The sequence below is a fragment of the Syngnathus acus genome, chromosome 6 (genome assembly GCF_901709675.1).
Source record: "Syngnathus acus chromosome 6, fSynAcu1.2, whole genome shotgun sequence".
NCBI classification, from domain to species: Eukaryota; Metazoa; Chordata; class Actinopteri; order Syngnathiformes; family Syngnathidae; genus Syngnathus; species Syngnathus acus.
Genome location: NC_051092.1, coordinates 1,317,276 through 1,335,932, shown reverse-complemented (window position 1 = coordinate 1,335,932; position 18,657 = coordinate 1,317,276). Strand labels below are relative to the sequence as shown.

Genomic DNA, 18,657 nt, shown 5'->3' with positions numbered 1-18,657 from the left:
GAACAGTGAGTATGAATTAAATAGAATATATTTTTTTAAATTTTGAAACGCATGGCTAACAAGGTTGGTAGTACACAAAACATGAGGCATTAAATTTAGAAGAGAAATCGCAGCAGTTTCAGATAGCATCCAATAGAGGGAGGTGTTGGGTTGCAACATGAATCAATTCCAGTTTCATGTCAAATTCGCAAGTGTTCTCCATTTTAGCGACTGAGGAAGCCAATGTCTTTCAATTGTAATGTGAAAGTCGTGGCTGTCTTTATTAGCAAAAACAAAGACATAGTACGTGACGTCATTAGATCAGCATTAGGTACAGTATACGCGAGAGGAGCAAAATTAATGGTGGATATACTTGAAACTTAAACTAAATACATGGAACTCCTCGGTTATGCGCATCATGACCACTAGGGGGCGGTATAATACAGATGGACGACCTTTTTTTTTTTTTTAATATCAGTAAAACAGACTTTTAGTTGTTTTCATAAGTTTACATGTCCTGACAGAATTTCTAGACTTTCTTGAATAACACAACCATTCAACAAAACAGTAATAAAAAAATAACGAGATGATCCACGTCCAGTCATCAGTTTTGTTGTGGTTTTTGTCTGACCAACTGCTGCTTCTTGCATGGTCTTTACCTTTGTGACATAATCAGAGACTGAATGTTTCCATAAAGATGACAAAGAACAATTCAGCTCGATGTATCCTTGCTGGTGTTTCCATTTTGAAGACTCTTGTCCTCCGACGTTCCGCGCTAGGACAACCTTTCCCCCCTCGGCCTGCTAAGTTTAGCTTCGCAGCTTGCATGGTCGCACTAAGCCTTTTTCGGGGCTTGTGGTGTGCCAAAGTAGATTTACCTTCAATAACCATTTAATAAAGCTCTATCCATTAGACTGCCGGCTGCATTAATCCTGATTACGGGATGCGCGGCAGAGGAAAAGGGTCTATGTGTCAAGTATGCCATCGAGTGATTTATATCCCCGGTTGGGATGTGTGTCTTGTCAGTCGCCGCTGAGCAGAGGGAGCGGAGAAGAAGCGCTCAGCGATGTGCAACTTTTGACTACAGCTTGATTTCACAGTGGCTTCCTGGTGCTGATGTTGGCCTTGACCTCTTACGGCTGCTTCCAGTATCTTCAACATGGACCCCAAGGGCCCCAGTGGCACCTTCAAGAGATCCTCCCTGAAACGCAGCACGTCAGGCTCGCAGAAGGTAGGAAACTGTCAATGAACGCCTTTTACGTTCAATCTGGAAATGTTTTCGTTTGACAGATATGAAATGAATGTTCTAGCACATGCCGCATTGGCGCGTCGTCAGAGTCCACGCAGCCGTCCGTCTCAACCAATCACATTTTGTGTGCCGGCATGCACATGTTGTGGGCCGCAACCCCCTGCAAGCAAAACGTTAAGTGAAGCTGAGCGAGCTTCAAGTAAGAGCTGCTCGCTGCTTTAATCCGACATAATGGCCCAGTATGGCAAGCACGGAAGATTACAGTCCTGTGATATGTTTTTGGAAAGTCTGCTTTCATGTGATTACCACTATTTATACGTTCTTGAAAACAACCGGTGCGCTTTGTGATTTTGTATATGAAATAATGCTCCCGCTTCGGACTAGGGTGTGTTCCAGGATTATATAGCTCAAGCATCTAGTCTGAGAAATATGGCTGAATATCACCAAAAAGTAGCATACATTTCCACAATTGTTCATACATCTGCCAAATGTTTAGTGTTTTTTATTTTTTAATTAACACTTAATTGATATATTTTGCTGTTCACACCACAGCGCTTTATCCTCTAAAAATTTAGCTGGGCTGAGTATTAAAACCAGAGCAATTTACTTATGAATTTAAAAATGAGGTCATCCACAAAAGAACAAAAATATTACTTTCATCTCAAGTTTGACTTATTTTGTGTATAATAATATCATCATTTAATTAATTCTCAAAATAGAACAATAAATGATTTAATTTATTCATTTTGCAATCACGTCTTAACAAACATGCTCTGTTTCATAAGATCAGATGCGAGTCAGCACAAAGCGGCCCGGCTGATCTGTTTGCCCTTTCACCGAGGAAAGGAACACGAGCTTCAAGGCTCAGCTGTTGCAAAACAAATCAACTCATATCATCCATAGCCTCAAGTGAGAGCGCCACTGAGCTGTCTTCAATTTCCCATTCCATATTTTAATGTAAGAGCACAAGTCATTTGAAATGCGCCACAATTGCCCATTGTATTGATGAGATCACATGACTGCGTCAGGCCCAAGTCAGCAGAGAGCTGATGCCTTTAGGCCAGAGGTCAGCATTAGGACTAATAAAAAAATGTTGGGAATTCATTTTTAATGTTTCAAAAAAAGGAACATTTCTATCTGAACACAATTAAAAAATCTTCACAGAATATTCAAAACTGGGCAAATTATTTCTCCTATTTTGCCTAATTGTAAAATATTTACAATGTCGCTTAAATGAAAAATACATTACACTTTCAAATATATGCCAATTATTTATCCTTAAATCAGCTTCTTCATCAATTTTTCATTCATAAATTTGCAATATAATCTTTGTCTCTTGATTAAAAAAAAAAAAACAGGATGCCAATTTAACAAGTTGTCTCTCAACAGGTTAATAGGCGGCTACTCCCTCTTTGGCCCCAACATTCCTTGGGGCCAAAGAGGGAGTAGCCGCTTAAAAACGTCTTATGACTGCGTCAACTGGCGAGGCTAATCAGTGACATGTCGCTCATGTGATAGCTAACTGGATTTTCAAACCCGGTATGACAATCGAGTACATTTACAGCGAGTGAAAACAGCTCGTTTCACAGTTAACGCAAAGTTGTTTACCACGAGATCCGGCCCGTATCTCGTGGGGCAAATCTCTCCTCCCCCAACGCCGTGAAAGACGGCTTTTTGTTGGGCCTTGGTGGGATCCTGTGTGGTTCTGAAGTATTCCTTAAACAATCCACACAGGTTTCCTTCCCTTCACGCTGCATCAAACTCCAACCACATTGTCGTTAAGCGGCAAAGTCAAGCAATTAGTGGCTTTTATCTCCAACCCTGGTGACATCACATTCCACATAGGACCCCCAAATCCTTTATGACCAATTTCATTCTTCTTTCACTCCATTCTTAGTCCACAAATGGATCTGCCACTTGTTCACACACAAAAAGCGACAACCTAAAATAGAGGAAGCTCCTTAATATTTATTTTTCCACAATATTTGTGATTCTGGGTTACGTGGAATTGTCACTGCAGTGGAACAAATTGGCTGTGATCTTTCTCGCTAAGCTGCGGGTGGGTCAGGAGACCTGCCTGGCCCATGTGACTGCAGCACACAAAGGCAAGTTGAATAGAATATTGCATGGTGGACACTGAAACACTGAAAAAAGTTCTACAAATTTCTTTGTAGTTTTATCTTAAAACAGTTCAATTGCTTTTTGCGGTCAATGACACAGTCGCACAGTCAACAAATACTCCAAAAAAAAAAGAAGCCTGGTTCTGAATGTTTTTGATTTCTAAAGGGCTCATAAAAATGTGTGAAATTTCAATCCATCCACAATGAGCCATTGTTTCCGAACGGCCGCATGTTTGAAATGAATGTTGTTTATTGTGCCGAGGCTTGTCTTAATTCCTGTTAATTTTCCCCGTGTGACACAATGTGATCTGGCCGAATATCCAAATCTTGAAGATTTTTCGTTAAGCGCTCGGAGGCAGCTCGAGCGAGGCAGCTGCTTGGAGTTTTCATTCGCTGTGCTTAATGACTTTAAGTGCGTCATGTCGGCCAAAGCCTGAAGAAAATGCCTTTTGTTTTCCTTTCCAATAATTAATAGCGCCCCCCTCCTGATCACGTGTTTAGTTAGGGGCATCAATTTGTCATTTCAGTCCCCCCCCCCCCCAAAAAACAATTCTTAAAAAAACTCCTAAAAGTCGCTGGTGCGACCATTTCATGTAAGGAAAGTTTGAAACTATCTCTGACCTTCTGCTTCTTAACTTCCAGCTCAGCTTCTGCTTTCATCTGCTAATTTAAGCAAGGCCTTGAAGTGCTTTTAATTGGCAGCCCATTCTTATTCTCACTTAACGCCATCATTTGTCAAAACAATACGCTCCAAAACAAGCAAATATGTCTGATATTGCGTTTGGCGTGATCTATTCCGCCACCCCAACAAGGTGGAAATCGAAATGAACCGCAATTACGATTGAATGAACTTGCCCTCAGCAGGAGAGCAGTCGTGTCTTAACGAGGCGCCCTCTGAAAGAATGCGCCAATCCAATTCTCTCAATTATGCAAATTTGGGTTGAAATAAGTAGCTGGAAATGATGGTACATGGGGGAAAGCGGGGGGGGGGGTTCTTGTTTTCAAATGAAAAGTCTCGTCGTGGCGCACAAACAAGCGTCTTCTTCCACATGGGTGCAAGGGCAAACACGTAAAAAAAGTTTGAACAAATTTGGAGATTAGGGGCCGCTTATCAAAGTAGATTTATTGTGCCTTGTTCAAATACCCTGTGGGCATGGGGAAGGGAAGGGGGTCATGGGACTCCCAAAAGGATTACCTTGAACTGGAGTCATGAGACTGGGCCGAACAAAGAGCCCGCTCACATGCTCATCATATTAGCCGGCCCTCATAAAGTGAACAAGCGTCATGTCCTGTCCGGGATTCAGTCAGACTGCAGCGGCGGCAGCAGCAGCAGCAACACTCCAGCTCCAGCTCCAGCTCACTTTTCAGCTTCTCAGACACGACACTTGAAGCTTTTATGTAAGTGGAAATACTGCCATGATTTCAAATTTTATTTAGTTGTGAACTTTCTTTTTTTTTTTTTTTTAGATCTGACCTGATGGCTAGAAAGTGATTATTTTTTTGTGGGTGAGCAACAGGTTTAGTTATTGATTCATTTACACTGAGAATGAAGAAAAAATGATTACTTTTTGTTTGTCTTAATTGTTTTTGCGCTACTAGAAATTAGTTACAATGTTTTAATTAAAAACAAAATTGGTAAAAAAAAAAACTCCAAGGCTCGACTGTTGCAATCTATTAATTTAATTATTAATATTCCAATATTCAATGAGAATAAAGGAGTGGGGGTTTCAAAATACTAGTCAGCATAAAACTTCATTGTAGATGATAACCAAGTAGTGTAAATTCTGACTATACTTCTATTTATAGAACTATAAAGAAGTGATTATTTCTTGCCCGAGTCCTTTTGCTGGGATGAAAGCAAAGAACAGTAGCAGCACTCTTGTGATTCCAAATCACAAGGCATCGGCAAGAATTCATTCGTTGTGTCTTTCAGTCACACTCACATGATCTTAAAAGTTAAACTGAGAGGGGAAAAAAACAATTTAGGATGGAACAACTGTAGAAGCTAATGAAGTTCTTTTTTTTTTACTGTTTTTGCTGCTGCTGCTGCCAACGCTTTTCCTGGAAAGCGGAGCTCCCACTGCTCCACTTTTAATTACTCATTCACGCTCGACAATGGCACAATTTGGTTTTTCTTTTTTGCTTGGCTCAGGTTATTTTCGGCTCTGAATTGGAAAGGCATCAGAGGAGAGGCACTTTTCGGATGCAATTTATGGCTGATTGCTTTTGTGCTGTGACAAAGGCTTTTTTTTTGGTCTATTTTTTTTTTCTTAGGCGCAGCGAGTTTGGATTGAGAGGACGTTTCTGAAAAGAGAATGCATTCACATCTTTCCCACCAAGGACACCACCAGGTAATAGTGCTTTTCAAAATACGGAGTTTGCAATTAGAAAAACACTTTTGGTGGAATTAAAAAATCTATCATTACATTTTGGTGACATTCTTTTTTTGAAAAATTTTTTTATGGCCAATTATGCCCTAACACTGTGACCTAGACCAAACAAAAATGTTTCCATCTGACTGATCTTGAATCTTGTCACACGTTCCCGTTTAGATGTTCATGCGGTCAGCTGACAACGCAGCATGTGGCCATCCCGCCCGGCGCCAACTCTCTGGAGGAGGCCCACCAGCTCGTGCAGATCGACACCCCCAAAGACAAATGGAGCGTGATCAAACACACCAGGACCTACCCGACGGATTCCTACGGCGTGATCGAGTTCCAGGGCGGAGGCTTCATCAACAAGGCCATGGTGAGAAGAACCGGCTTTTACCGGTCGTGATTCTCGCCGCTCAAATTCCCGTCCTCTCCGCAATAGTACATCCGAGTGTCCTACGACACCAAACCGGACAACCTGCTACATTTGATGGTGAAGGACTGGCAGTTGGAGCTGCCCACGTTACTCATCTCGGTGCACGGAGGCCTGCAGAACTTTGACCTTCAGCCCAAACTCAAGCAGGTTTTCGGCAAAGGTCTGATTAAAGCGGCCGTCACCACGGGCGCTTGGATCTTCACGGGCGGGGTCAACACAGGTGAGGCCGATTGTGACAGCCCTAGCATCATTCCGTTTACTGGTCACTTAACAAATAACTATTAGTGCCATTAGAAGATTAGCCCTGCACTCAACTGTTATTATATAATGCTGCTGCAATTTCCTGCCTGGGAAGGGGAGGGGAGGGGAGGGGGGGGGAGGGGCGAACACTACAATTAAGAGCTTTGAGTGCACATCCAAGCATTTCACGTTCACTGAGGTGCACTCAGAGAAATTACCCGCTTTTTCTAAATGGCTCCAAATATTTCCATTTATTAAAACTGGCATTCCGGCAAGAGAAAAATAGCAGGTTTTTTTGCACACTTTGTGTTTTTCTTAGGTGTGATCCGTCATGTGGGCGACGCCTTAAAGGACCATTCCTCCAAGTCACGAGGAAAAGTCTGCGCCATAGGAATCGCCCCGTGGGGCATCCTGGAGAACAAAGAAGACCTCATTGGGAAAGATGTGAGCATCCAAAAGCGGAATCCATCCAACAAAAAGGAGACTTGATTCATGAGATCTTCTCCTTTCAGGTGACCAGACCCTACCAGACGATGGCCAACCCGCTGAGCAAGCTGGCCGTGCTCAACAACAGCCACTCGCACTTCATCCTGACGGACAACGGCACCTGCGGCAAGTACGGCTCGGAGGTCAAGCTCCGCCGCCTGCTGGAGAAGCACATCTCCTTGCAGAAGATCAACACCCGTAAGTGATGCCGGACACATCTGGGGGGGGGGGGGGGGTTCGTCTTCTCACCACGCGTTGGATACGGAGAGCCTCCTCTGTGACCCATGGGCTTCCCTTTGTCATCCTATGCCTGGAGCTCGGATAAGGCAGGGACAGCAAAGGGATGCTCAGCTGTCACCACAGACTTCGCTCGCTCTCCTTTCGTTGTGTTTGTCCTCGCATCAAAATCCCACTCGCTGTGTTCTATCTTCTACTTCACCTTTAAGAAAATGGTGTGTTTTACAGGTCTGGGCCAGGGTGTCCCACTAGTGTGTCTGATAGTAGAAGGAGGTCCGAACGTGATCTCCATCGCTCTGGAGAGTCTGCGAGATGAGCCTCCGATCCCGGTGGTGGTGTGCGACGGCAGTGGCCGCGCCTCTGACATTATTTCCTTTGCGCATAAGTTCTCCGAGGATGGAGGGTGAGTATTTACTGTACGTCAAGGGCCGTCACAAAGTTATTGAAAAATGACCCCCAAAAATATTGAAAATTATAAAATCGGGACGTGTCAATTTTTATTTATGCTGCGGGCCGCAATAACGTGGATGAAGGGCCGCAAATGGCCCCCAGACCATACTTTGGAATTGACCCTAACAAAGATTTGGTGTAGGATTGCAACTAACAATAGGATTTAAAAAGTTAAATAGCACATTCTTCAAATCAAGGGAAAGTTGTGGCAAGGCGAAATCTGGCCTGCCGGCCTTTCGATCACCTCCAACCTGAAGCTCCTCCCCCAGGCTGGTTAACGACGACGTGCGAGACCAACTGCTGGTGACCATTCAGAAGACGTTCAACTACAGCAAGAGTCAGTCGCAGCAAATCCTGCTCATGGTGATGGAATGTATGAAGAAGAGGGAACTGGTGAGTAAGGTGACCCGCAATGTCGTTTAAAAGTGAATTGTACCTCAATAAACATGGATGTCAAGCACTGGGTCTCCATGCTCATTCATCCACTCATCCGTGTTTTTTTTTTTCCTTTTCCAATTAACATATTGAATCAACCTAATCCCCACCACCTGCTTGTCATTTCTCCTCGCCGTGCTCATGCGTGACATGTGAAATAATCCTCATGCATCATCCTCATGCATCATGCCAAAGGTTGCAAAGTGGCGACCCGGCCAGCGCTGTGAAGAAAGTGTGCTTTTAATCCCCAAAATGTTCTTCCAACGTGTCAATGAAGCGCCAGTCATGTGATTCGTTAAATCTGCACGCTCCGTCCATTTGCTTGGGAAAGATACAAGTATACTTTAGCCTCATCCAGTCACAGTAAGCATGCACTACAAAACAGATGGAAGATCCATCTCCATAATCCTTACTCTGGTTCCTCTCAGCCCAGAGTGCCATCGTATTAGACCACCTAATGCCCTCGCAAACCCAGATAAGCAATTTAAACAAGACTTTTTTTTTTTTTAGATTATCGTTACCACAGCCAACTCTTTCTCTTCATAATGTTTTATGTCATGTGACCCAAATTAGAAATTGAGCTTTTTAAGTCTCATGACCTACAGGTAGGTTGTCTGTCTGGTGTCAAAGCATAATCTGTTCATCCTAAAATGCATCCCTGGTGAGCAGCTGGCAAAAAGACCACGTGTGTCATTTCATGATGCCAGCAAGTCCCTTGTGGGGCAAAGGTCAAGTGCAGGCCGAAGAGTTGTTTGTCACCACAAAGCTCCTGTTAATTCGAAATGAAGACAGCGCAGCATGTCTGCCTCACAGCCAAGAGCTTCTGAGATTTAATCTCCTCTGGATATTCTTAAAAGTCTCTCTTCTGTATCAAAATCCTCCAAATAAACATTTCTGGAAATGTTCCACCACTTTGCAACCCAAATTGCATTTTCATCGAATCTTTCCGTCCTAGTTCCCTCTCAGCGCCTTTCATTTTTTCCCAAATGATCTTTGCTTCTTCACAAATAGATCACTGTTTTTCGGATGGGTTCCGAAGGTCAGCAAGATATCGAAATGGCCATTCTTACAGCTTTGTTAAAAGGTACCATTAAAGATCAACGCATCGAGTGTTGCCGCGTGGTTCCTTTTATTTTCTTGCATGTGTCGCCCGTTTTTTTGTCTCACGTCAGGCACGAACGCTTCGGCGGCCGACCAGCTCAGTTTGGCTCTGGCCTGGAACCGAGTGGACATTGCTCGCAATCACATCTTTGTTTACGGACATAATTTACCTGTGAGTGATGCAAGGTTCAAAATACATTATTGCATTTAAAATTGTATTACGTTCATTTGTTTCCAGCACAAAATAAATCCAATTTTAAAGTTGTACTGAAAACTATTTGTACACACAAAATTGACTTTGTCAGCCTGCCGGCGCCATTGCCAACACAACGGCGCTGGCCCCGGTCCAGGAGAAGCAGAAAAGCCCCGCCAGCGCCCCTCGCAATAAAACCAGGGCCAAGAAAGGAAAGGGCAAAGGAAAAGCAAAACCTGAACCTCCAGAAGAAACGGATCCGCGCAAGTTGGAGCTCATTCGTTGGGTAAGATGTGACTTTTTAAAAAAAAAAACAGTCACTTCAGATTTTTAGATTTGTAAATATGAACAATATACTTTTTTTTTTTGGGGCAGGTGAATTCTCTGGAGCAGGCCATGATGGATGCGTTGGTGTTGGATAGAGTTGACTTTGTCAAGCTGCTTCTGGAAAATGGTGTCAATATTCACCACTTCCTCACCATTCCAAGACTGGAGGAGTTGTACAATACGGTGGGCCCGTGTGAAACTTTTATTTTAAACGGCTAAGCGAGTATAATTGTGACTGTAGTTTGCATCAAAATAAATTGACTTTTTTTTTTATTATTTAGAAACTTGGCCCTGCAAATACTCTGCATGCTGTAGTTAGGGACGTCAAAAAGGTAATTTTGATGAATGTTTTTTTTTTTAATCATAAAAGGTTATTTTTATTGTTTAGTATTTTTGGTGCATGTGTGTTTAAAGTTGACTTCATCCACTTGATCTCTTTTTTTCTCTGCAGGGAAATCTTCCTCCAGATTACCAAATCACCTTGATTGACATTGGCCTGGTGCTGGAGTACCTCATGGGTGGAGCTTACAGAAGTAATTACACCAGAAAGGCTTTCCGAAACCTCTACAATACTCTGTATGGACTTAAAAGGGTGCGTATGAAAATTAAAACCGGTGTTTGGAATCATTTGACAGTTTGATACTAATGGCCGTCTTTTTTTTTTTCTCAGCCCAAAGCGCTCAAGCTTCTCGGGATGGAGGTGAGGCACCCATTTGCTGGCAAACCACACAAATGACGTCATCAGATGAAAACATGAAAATGTCTTTTTATGCGTTAGGATGACGAACCTCGAACGAAAGGCAAGAAAAAGGCTAAAAAGAAAAAGGAGGAAGAAGTGGACATTGACGTCGATGACCCGGAGGTGTGTCGCTTCCAGTATCCCTTCCACGAGTTAATGTTGTGGGCAGTACTGATGAAGCGCCAGAAGATGTCGCTCTTTCTTTGGCAACGAGGGGAGGAGGCCATGGCCAAGGCGCTGGTGGCCTGCAAACTCTTCAAGGCCATGGCACACGAGTGCTCTGAGAGTGAGCTCGTGGACGACATCTCCCAAGACCTGGAGAACAACTCAAAGTTAGTGTCATGATTTGATTTTTAATCTCATATCCTGGTTCATGAATGTTTTTTTTATCTTCTGTGAAACATTCAGCCTGTCATCTGCTTTTGTGTTATTTCTATAATGGCTCAAGATATTTTTTGTTATTATTTATTTTGTCCATTACCGAACATAAAACATATAATTCAATATATTTCTAATAAAAATGGATTGCTAATACAAAATGCTAAATGATTTCACATCTATTTTATAAAACTGCATCATTTAAGTCCATGAGCTTAATTGCTAACAAAAAATACAATTAAGAAACTTTTTTTCTCTGCAACCCTGGATTGATTTCTAATCACGTGTGCACCAACAAGAATCCAAATTACAATCCCTCATAGCGTAAACAAAACATCCATGTTGCTACACTAACGCTGAAAGGCCATTTTTGATTGGTCAAAATCCTCGGATGCTGATTATATCGTTCTTCTGTGTAGAGAATTTGGCCAACTGGCCTACGAGCTGCTGGACCAGTCGTACAAGCACGACGAGCAGGTGGCCATGAAGCTGTTGACCTACGAGCTGGTGAACTGGAGCAACTCTACCTGTCTGAAGTTAGCGGTGGCCGCCAAGCAGCGAGACTTCATCGCCCACACGTGCAGCCAGATGTTGCTCACGGACATGTGGATGGGCTGCCTGAGGATCGGCAAGAACCCAGGCCTCAAGGTATCGCTCACCAAATCAATCAAAGATTAAACACTCATCTCACCTGATGTGTTTTTCAAATCATTAGGTCATTTTGGGAATCATTTTTCCTCCGCTGATTCTTCTGCTGGATTTCCGTCTCGGGGATGACTCATCCTACAATGCGCCCGGAGGCAAAGAAGAAGGAAAAGAGAAAGAGGATGACACCAAATCCAGCAAGGTTCATCTCCAAACTATTGTGTTTCATTCTTTCTGCTGTCTAATACTGCACAAAAACATCAATGTGCGTCATTTGGAATGAATTACATTTTGCGTCTTGAATATTTTTTGAAATGCAGCTGCTTTAAATCTCATAAATGTGTATCATGATAGTAAAAGATATTCTTTTATTAAAATGATACAATTTTTTTGTAGGTCACTGTTTCTATTTAGGGGAAAGTCAAATGTCTTGTTTTTGTGCATTTTAGGACCCCAATGACGCCGTTTCCCGGAAGGGGGATGAAGAGGAAGGCAATGCCAACGTCCGCAAAATCCCCATTGGCAAACGATTATTTGAGTTTTATGATGCACCTTTCACTAAATTTTGGTTCAACACAGTAAGTTGTGATCTGAAACATTTGTAAATTTAATTTAGGTTTACAGAAAGCAAAATGCTGCAAAACAAATTTGCGCATTTCTTTTTTAAATTATTTTCTTGTGTGCTATTTTTTTTATTAGATATGCTATCTGGGCTACCTGATGTTATACAACTACATCATTTTGGTCAAGATGGAACGATGGCCATCCTTACAAGAGTGGACCGTCATCGCTTACATCCTTACACTCGGCAGTGAAAAAATCAGACAGGTAAACTCCATCGAGTCCAAGGGCCATCTTGAAAGATCTCGTCAAAATGACAAAAATGGATTTAGCTCATTGATGTCATTCCTTTTGAAGATCTTGATGTCAGAGCCCGGTAAGCTGAAACAGAAGATCAGCGTGTGGCTGGAGGAGTACTGGAACATCACGGACCTGGTGGCCATCTGCACCTTCCTCATGGGCCTGATGTTGAGGCTCCAGCACGAACCCTACATGGGCTACGGGAGAGTCATTTACTGCATCGACATCATCTTCTGGTACATCCGCGTCCTGGACATCTTCGGCGTCAACAAATACCTGGGACCCTACGTGATGATGATCGGAAAGATGGTACGTCTGTCGAACACGGCAAAGTCACGGCGGCTCCGTTTTGCGACATGCATTTGCGTTTCTTGCAGATGATCGACATGATGTATTTTGTGGTCATCATGCTGGTGGTGCTCATGAGCTTCGGGGTGGCCCGCCAAGCCATCCTGCACCCCGACGAGGAGCCCACGTGGCGCTTGGCTCGGAATATTTTCTATATGCCCTACTGGATGATCTATGGAGAGGTTTTTGCCGACTCGATAGACCGTAAGACTAGAATTCATAGTAAGATTCTGTTTCCTGATTCTGGGCAGATGATCACAGATTCATGTGTATGCTGTGAGTGTTGTGATCGGTTGTCGATTCTCGATGGTGGCGATCGAGGGCTTTTCAGAAGGCCGAGTCTGACCTCATTTCGATATTAATAATCATTTTGTTGCTGCTAGTGTGTTTTAATTTCTTGAGGTAGTGGCGGTGAAAATTATAAGAAAGGACTTCTGTATATAGCGAATCTATTTTTAACACGAATTTCATTTAATGAATTGAACCACTCAAATGAATGTATTTTTCCATTCTAAATTGTTGCTATGTACCTGGTAATTTGTTTAAATTGATAAGATCGGTATCATTTCACAAACATGATCATCTGCCTCAAGTTTTTTGTTTTTCATGCCTCTTCTGTCAGGGTGAAGACAGTCGTTGATGAAATGACATTTTAAAACGTGTTTTTCTTACAAGAATGGGAGCTCTGCTAAATTCAACAACAGTCCACTCTTACTTGGAGAGCAGCTTGATCATGACAGAAGGATGATGATGTGTAAAATGATCACTGATTGCTTTATTTGACGTCTTTGATGGCTCTGCTTTTTTTTTTCTCTTTAGTCTATGCAATGGAAATCAATCGTGAGTAGTCTTCCGGACAAATTTCAATCAATTCTAATAAGATGGCAAGTATTAACGGTGCGGCTCTTTTGTCCTCACAGCTCCGTGTGGTGAACATTTATACGATGAAGACGGGAAGAAGTTGCCGCCGTGCATCCCGGGCGCCTGGCTCACACCTGCTATCATGGCCTGCTACCTTCTCGTGGCCAATATTCTCCTGGTCAACCTGCTCATTGCTGTCTTCAAGTAAATACACTTCAAAATGATCTACTTACACAAATATATATGTAAATATTTTCTATATTGTAGTCTAATGACCAACTCAAAACTTACACTAAGCTAGCTAGCTATCCAGAGTAGCTTGCTATCTAAAAATTAATGGTAAAAGCACAATTGTCTGGGTGACTCTAAACTTTTGAACGCTTGCGTACACTAATATCTTTCAACAAGCTGTTAATTGTACTCGTGTGTGATCTTTCCTCAGCAACACCTTCTTTGAGGTCAAGTCCATCTCCAACCAGGTGTGGAAGTTTCAGCGCTATCAGTTAATCATGACGTTCCACGACCGGCCCATCCTGCCCCCGCCGCTCATCATCTTCAGCCACCTCTACATCCTCTGCAGCCGGCTCTTTCGACGTTGCGCCAGGAAGAAGCAAGACGGGGAACTCGACGAGAAGGACCGCGGCCTCAGTCAGTGCACACGTGTCACTCGCTTGTTCCACAAAATACTTTAGGCAGCTCTAATCATTTTAATTGTACAAATTACTTTTGTCAAAGAACTAAGATTGAATCCAGAGGAGCTAAAGAACCTGTACGAGTTTGAGGAACAGTGCGTGGAGGAATACTTTCGGGAAAAGGAAGACGAGCAGCAGTCCTCGAGCGACGAACGCATTAAGGTTACCTCAGAAAGGTGAGGCCATGTTTCGCAATTACAGCCAAACGTGTTCCCATCCCCCAAAAAGTCAAATTGCATGTTGCGATGCCAATTTCAATTTGATGAACTGTTTGCACACGCATCGCTCATCATCCCTGTGTTGGTTCTTCAGAGTTGAGAACATGTCCATGCGTCTGGAAGAGGTCAACGAGAGGGAGAACACCATGAAAGCCTCCCTGCAAACGGTGGATCTCCGCCTGGCCCAACTGGAGGAGATCCACGGTCGAATGGCGATGGCCTTGGAGAAGCTGGCCGGGTTGGATAAGCTAGAGCTGACCAGGACTCATTCTCGCAATTCGGCGGTGTGCGATACCTCCTCTCTGGTTCGCCAGGGTAGCATCAACAGCGCTGACGGTTACAGCCTCTACCGCTTCCACATGGACATGGAGGAGTTTGCCAGCAAGCAGAAGGACACAGAGGAACCGGCGAAAAGTGGGCTGGAAAGACAGAAGAGTCAAGCTTCCAGCACGTGCGCGCTGAACGTCAAGGAGGGCGCTCAGACCTTGGAAGTCGGCGGCGGCCTGAGTAGAAGCAGACCGGGCTCTTGCGTGGACATCCTCATATCGCCTTGCGAACCCAAGCAGGTGTCTGCGGGCTCCAGCAGCGAAACTTTAACCAGCAAGGAGATAGTCGGAAGCTCGCAGCTGTTGGATCGAATCGCCGACAAGAACAGACTCAAACCGTCCTCGCCGCCCAAACGGACCAAATCACTGAGACACTATCCGGCCGAAGAACCGGCCTGTTCTCCTCTGACAAAGAGGAGGAGCATGAGCACCATCATCATCAGCCCACCCGAGGAGCCCGTCAAAAAGGCCCAACTGCCTCCCACGACTTCCTCCTCCCCAAAAAGGACCAAATCGTTACGCCACGTCCCCGCCGAGACCCCGAATGAAACGTCCCCGGTTACAAAGCGGAGGGCGATGAGCAGCATTATTTACAGTCCGGCCGAGGCGCTCGATGACGAGGTTCACGCTCAAGACTACACGTCCTTCGTGGAGCAAGCCGCCAAAACTCCCAAGGAGTGGCCCGCTGACCTGGAATACACTCTGCACACCAGCCCGGTCGGTCACATGCCGAAAGTGTCAACAGTCAGAAGAACCATCCAGCAGTTTCAGAGCACCGCTGCCGGCGTGGAGCTGAAAGAAATAGACGGGATCCGTCCGGTTCCCGTTGAAAGCCAAGGAACTCCGCCGCAGCTCACGGACGAGCAGATCAAGACCAGGGTGAAGAGAAACATGTCCGACGGCGCTCAGTATCTGAGCGTCGCCGAGGATAGTTTCCTGGCCTCGCACAGGTCTCTGAGCTGGAACGCCAAGGATCGCAAAGCTAAAAGCAAGAGAGCATCCAGTAGTGAGAGGAAATCCGTGAAGGAGTGCGGAGGAGCCACGCACAAGATGGAGGATGGCGCTCATGAAAAGGAATGACATCTGAAAAGTCGGGAAACAATTCATCAAACCACAATTGTCACGTATGACTATGAGGTCAACGAGGAGAACAAGAAGAGCACAATTATTAGAAGAAAGTCCGAAATACGACTAAATCACTTTTTAGTGTATGGAGGAAAGATGTCCCTGTTTCTGAAAACACCCAAACAAGCTTTCCTCAAGTCTTTTAATGTGGAAAAAAAAAAACTTCCGAATGTCAACATATATATATATTGCACCGTGACATGTACTCAACAATCACTTTCAGAAGCATCTTCTCTTCGGGTAGTGCTTAATATTACAACATGCAAATACTGACAATGGCATCACAACAATGGAGTCACTGGCTCTCATCACAGGAAGTGGAACTCTTCTATTTTGTCAGTCATTAATTCATAAAGTTAAAAAACAAACACATGGAGTTTGTACATTGTCTAGTCAGTCTAATGCCTTCAAGTTTGGGTCATTTTCATATTTGATTAATAATGGTAATACAATGAGTATTTTACTGATTATTTGAATTGTTGACAGTTTCCATTCAAGTCGTAATTGTTTCCAAAATCTTATTCAAGCTTTCAGCCCCCCCAAAAAAAAAAAAAAAAAGTGTATATTGTTTATTGCTTCTACATTCCACATGCGCATCTTCAGTCTTTGTCACTCTTGTAGCAATTAATACACCCGAGGGATCTGCGCAGCCATTTTGCAATCGTACAAAGCAGACAGACGGCAAAATACATTTCAGGTTAACTTCAACTTATGAATACCTCAAATGTTATATTCATAACTTACTGAAATGTTTTTAAGCGTGACAAATGCAACATGAAAAAAAAATGTTTTTACCATGGACGATCAAATTGTATGAAAATGACCCATAGACATAAATTTACATACACACACAAATACAATCATTGCTGGGACTTGATATGTATGTCGCACAGCGTCCTCGTGGTCAATATGGCACAAAGTCAAAATAGTAGTGCTACAAAGTGAAACGAGTTAAGTGTTTGTTATTGTACACGTATGTTAAGAACACAAGTTGAATAACTGAGGTAAAGGCAAAAGAGAAAACGGACTCCTCGGCTAGAAACAAGCCATGGCCTACCGTTCAAGGTTCAGGCCCCCGGTTCCGTGTCTTCAATCGGGACGAGCCCTCGTGCGGGGGAAGCAGTCCGCTCACGCTGAGAAGCCCCTCCCCCTCCAAAGTCACATTGAGAAGCAATGAGCCCTCTCAAAAAGAGCAAGGTCACAGCATGCTCTAGATGAGCGAGCACTTGAGGAATTTGATCCTCTTGGATTTTTTCTCTGTGATCTTGATTGCTTTTCCCGACCCTCCAGCAATGTTGTCAGTCTATTAAGAAAACAATAAGTCACATTTGTGTCGCCCAAAGGTTTCATGTCAAAAGCACTTACTGTCTTTGAGCTCAGGTTGTGCAGAATGTCTCTTCCCATGGTATAAAAGGCCTGATTCAAATCACAAAACAAATACGATTCATTACCTCAGTTTTCGGCATGACAATCTTCCTCCACCATATCATACTTCAAAATGTCAAGATTCTAAAAGTGAACGTACCTCTTCTACATTTAGACTTGTCTTTGCGCTGGTTTCCAGGAACTTGACACCATAATCAATAGCCAGCTAAAGAGGAAAAACAACATGGCGGTGATTTGATTAGCATGCATATCGAATGTATTTGAGTTACTCGAATGAGATGCTGTTGGCAGAGTTGGGGACTCACTCACTTTTTCACCCCTGTCTTTGGACACCTGCCGCCTGTCACTCATGTCACATTTGTTACCCAGGACCATCTTCTCCACGTCCGATGAGGCGTGCTGCGAGTTGGAAAGTTGAAGGCGAAATGAATCACAATTCTTAACGACGTGCTTCCCTACTGTTATTACCTATAATTCAATTTTAAATACAAATTCATCCACAGCTCACCTCTTCAATATTCCTGATCCAGTTTTTAATGTTTTCAAACGACTTCTCGTTGGAGATGTCGTAGACCAGCATGATTCCCTGAGAGGAGGACAATGACAAATCATTGTTCCTTCGTCCAGCTTCTCAACATTCCAGCACAGTGAGTGAACACTTACCATGGCTCCTCTGTAGTAAGCTGTCGTGATGGTGCGAAAGCGTTCTTGGCCTGCAGTGTCCCTGAGTGAAAACAAAGATCTGCATCCATATTTTTTTCCCAATAAAAAAAAAATCAAAATCAAATGACACTTACCATATTTGAAGTTTGACCCTCTTTCCATCCAGCTCAATTGTTCTGATTTTGAAGTCGATTCCTGCAGTAAAATGAACAGACTTGTCAGAAAACTGCAGGAGTGGATCTTCATTATTTTCTTTTGGATGCATATTGTTTCAAATGTGGAACATCTACATCTCAGCTCATTTAACTAACACGTTGACTTGATCCATGTGAAATCTGGGCTTGTTTGATGGATAGCTCATTAGAATGTATCTCACACCCATTGTCTTTTTCGCATGCAATCAATCTCTGCCCTTTGTATACAAACACGTACCCGAATGCACAACCTATGTTGTGTTATTACATATGTAAACCGTGCTTTATTATTATGATGATGATTGTAACTGACAGGCTAGTGCGGTCAACTCACCTATGGTGGATATGAAGGTGGTATTAAAGGAGTCTTCGCTGAACCGAAAGAGAAGGCACGTCTTGCCCACCCCGCTGTCGCCAATGAGCAACAGTTTAAAGAGGTAATCGTACGTCTTCGCCATTGCGTGAAGGAAACACGACGAGATTTGGGTCAATAATTGGGAATGCTGGGCCGGGAGGGATCCCCTGTCTTTTGGGTCCTCAGCTGTCCTAGGCGGTCTGGCGGCTGGCCAATGCAGAGATGAGTGACGTAATGCTGC

General features: G+C 43.6%; 2 protein-coding genes across 3 annotated transcripts; one reads left to right on the top strand and one right to left on the bottom strand.

Annotated features, from left to right (window-relative positions):
- The first annotated feature begins 998 nt into the window (after positions 1–998).
- LOC119124282 (transient receptor potential cation channel subfamily M member 1) lies at positions 999–16,190 on the top strand. Of its 2 annotated transcripts, XM_037254045.1 has the most exons (27): positions 999–1,210; positions 5,623–5,699; positions 5,901–6,096; positions 6,163–6,376; positions 6,716–6,840; positions 6,909–7,080; positions 7,348–7,522; positions 7,839–7,962; positions 9,016–9,088; positions 9,177–9,277; positions 9,411–9,584; positions 9,674–9,808; positions 9,907–9,957; positions 10,077–10,217; positions 10,296–10,325; positions 10,404–10,696; positions 11,162–11,390; positions 11,458–11,589; positions 11,837–11,965; positions 12,087–12,215; positions 12,306–12,557; positions 12,626–12,800; positions 13,416–13,436; positions 13,517–13,661; positions 13,900–14,105; positions 14,193–14,325; positions 14,462–16,190. In XM_037254045.1, the coding sequence occupies exons 1-27, from the start codon at positions 1,139–1,141 to the stop codon at positions 15,771–15,773; spliced, it is 5,016 nt and encodes a 1,671-aa protein (XP_037109940.1). In that variant the 5' UTR covers positions 999–1,138; the 3' UTR covers positions 15,774–16,190. The 2 variants fall into 2 exon arrangements, 1 of the variants encoding a protein (XP_037109940.1); XR_005098243.1 differs by lacking the exons at positions 7,839–7,962; positions 9,016–9,088; positions 9,177–9,277; ... (15 more) ...; positions 14,193–14,325; positions 14,462–16,190 and adding an exon at positions 7,662–7,832 and having other exon boundaries at positions 1,082–1,210; positions 7,348–7,593.
- Positions 16,191–16,259: 69 nt separating this feature from the next.
- Positions 16,260–18,645, bottom strand: LOC119124286 (ras-related protein Rab-8B-like). Its single transcript, XM_037254051.1, has 8 exons — positions 18,396–18,645; positions 18,002–18,062; positions 17,868–17,928; positions 17,713–17,790; positions 17,514–17,603; positions 17,344–17,409; positions 17,184–17,234; positions 16,260–17,121 (listed from the first exon to the last, which is right to left on the bottom strand). Exons 1-8 carry the CDS (start codon positions 18,517–18,519, stop codon positions 17,029–17,031), a joined length of 624 nt encoding a protein of 207 aa, XP_037109946.1. The 5' UTR covers positions 18,520–18,645; the 3' UTR covers positions 16,260–17,028.
- Positions 18,646–18,657: the final 12 nt, after the last annotated feature.

Bases quoted from the DNA above. Each gene is read 5' to 3' on its own strand.
- LOC119124282 (XM_037254045.1), top strand. From the start codon at position 1,139: ATGGACCCCAAGGGCCCCAGTGGCACCTTCAAGAGATCCTCCCTGAAA. The intron at 6,841-6,908 runs GTGAGCATCCAA...TTCTCCTTTCAG, and splicing joins AAGACCTCATTGGGAAAGAT to GTGACCAGACCCTACCAGAC. The intron at 13,662-13,899 runs GTAAATACACTT...ATCTTTCCTCAG, and splicing joins CTGCTCATTGCTGTCTTCAA to CAACACCTTCTTTGAGGTCA.
- LOC119124286 (XM_037254051.1), bottom strand. From the start codon at position 18,519: ATGGCGAAGACGTACGATTACCTCTTTAAACTGTTGCTCATTGGCGAC. The intron at 17,791-17,867 runs GTAAGTGTTCAC...TCCTCCTCTCAG, and splicing joins CTTACTACAGAGGAGCCATG to GGAATCATGCTGGTCTACGA. The intron at 17,410-17,513 runs GTGAGTGAGTCC...TTTCCTCTTTAG, and splicing joins CCAAAGACAGGGGTGAAAAA to CTGGCTATTGATTATGGTGT.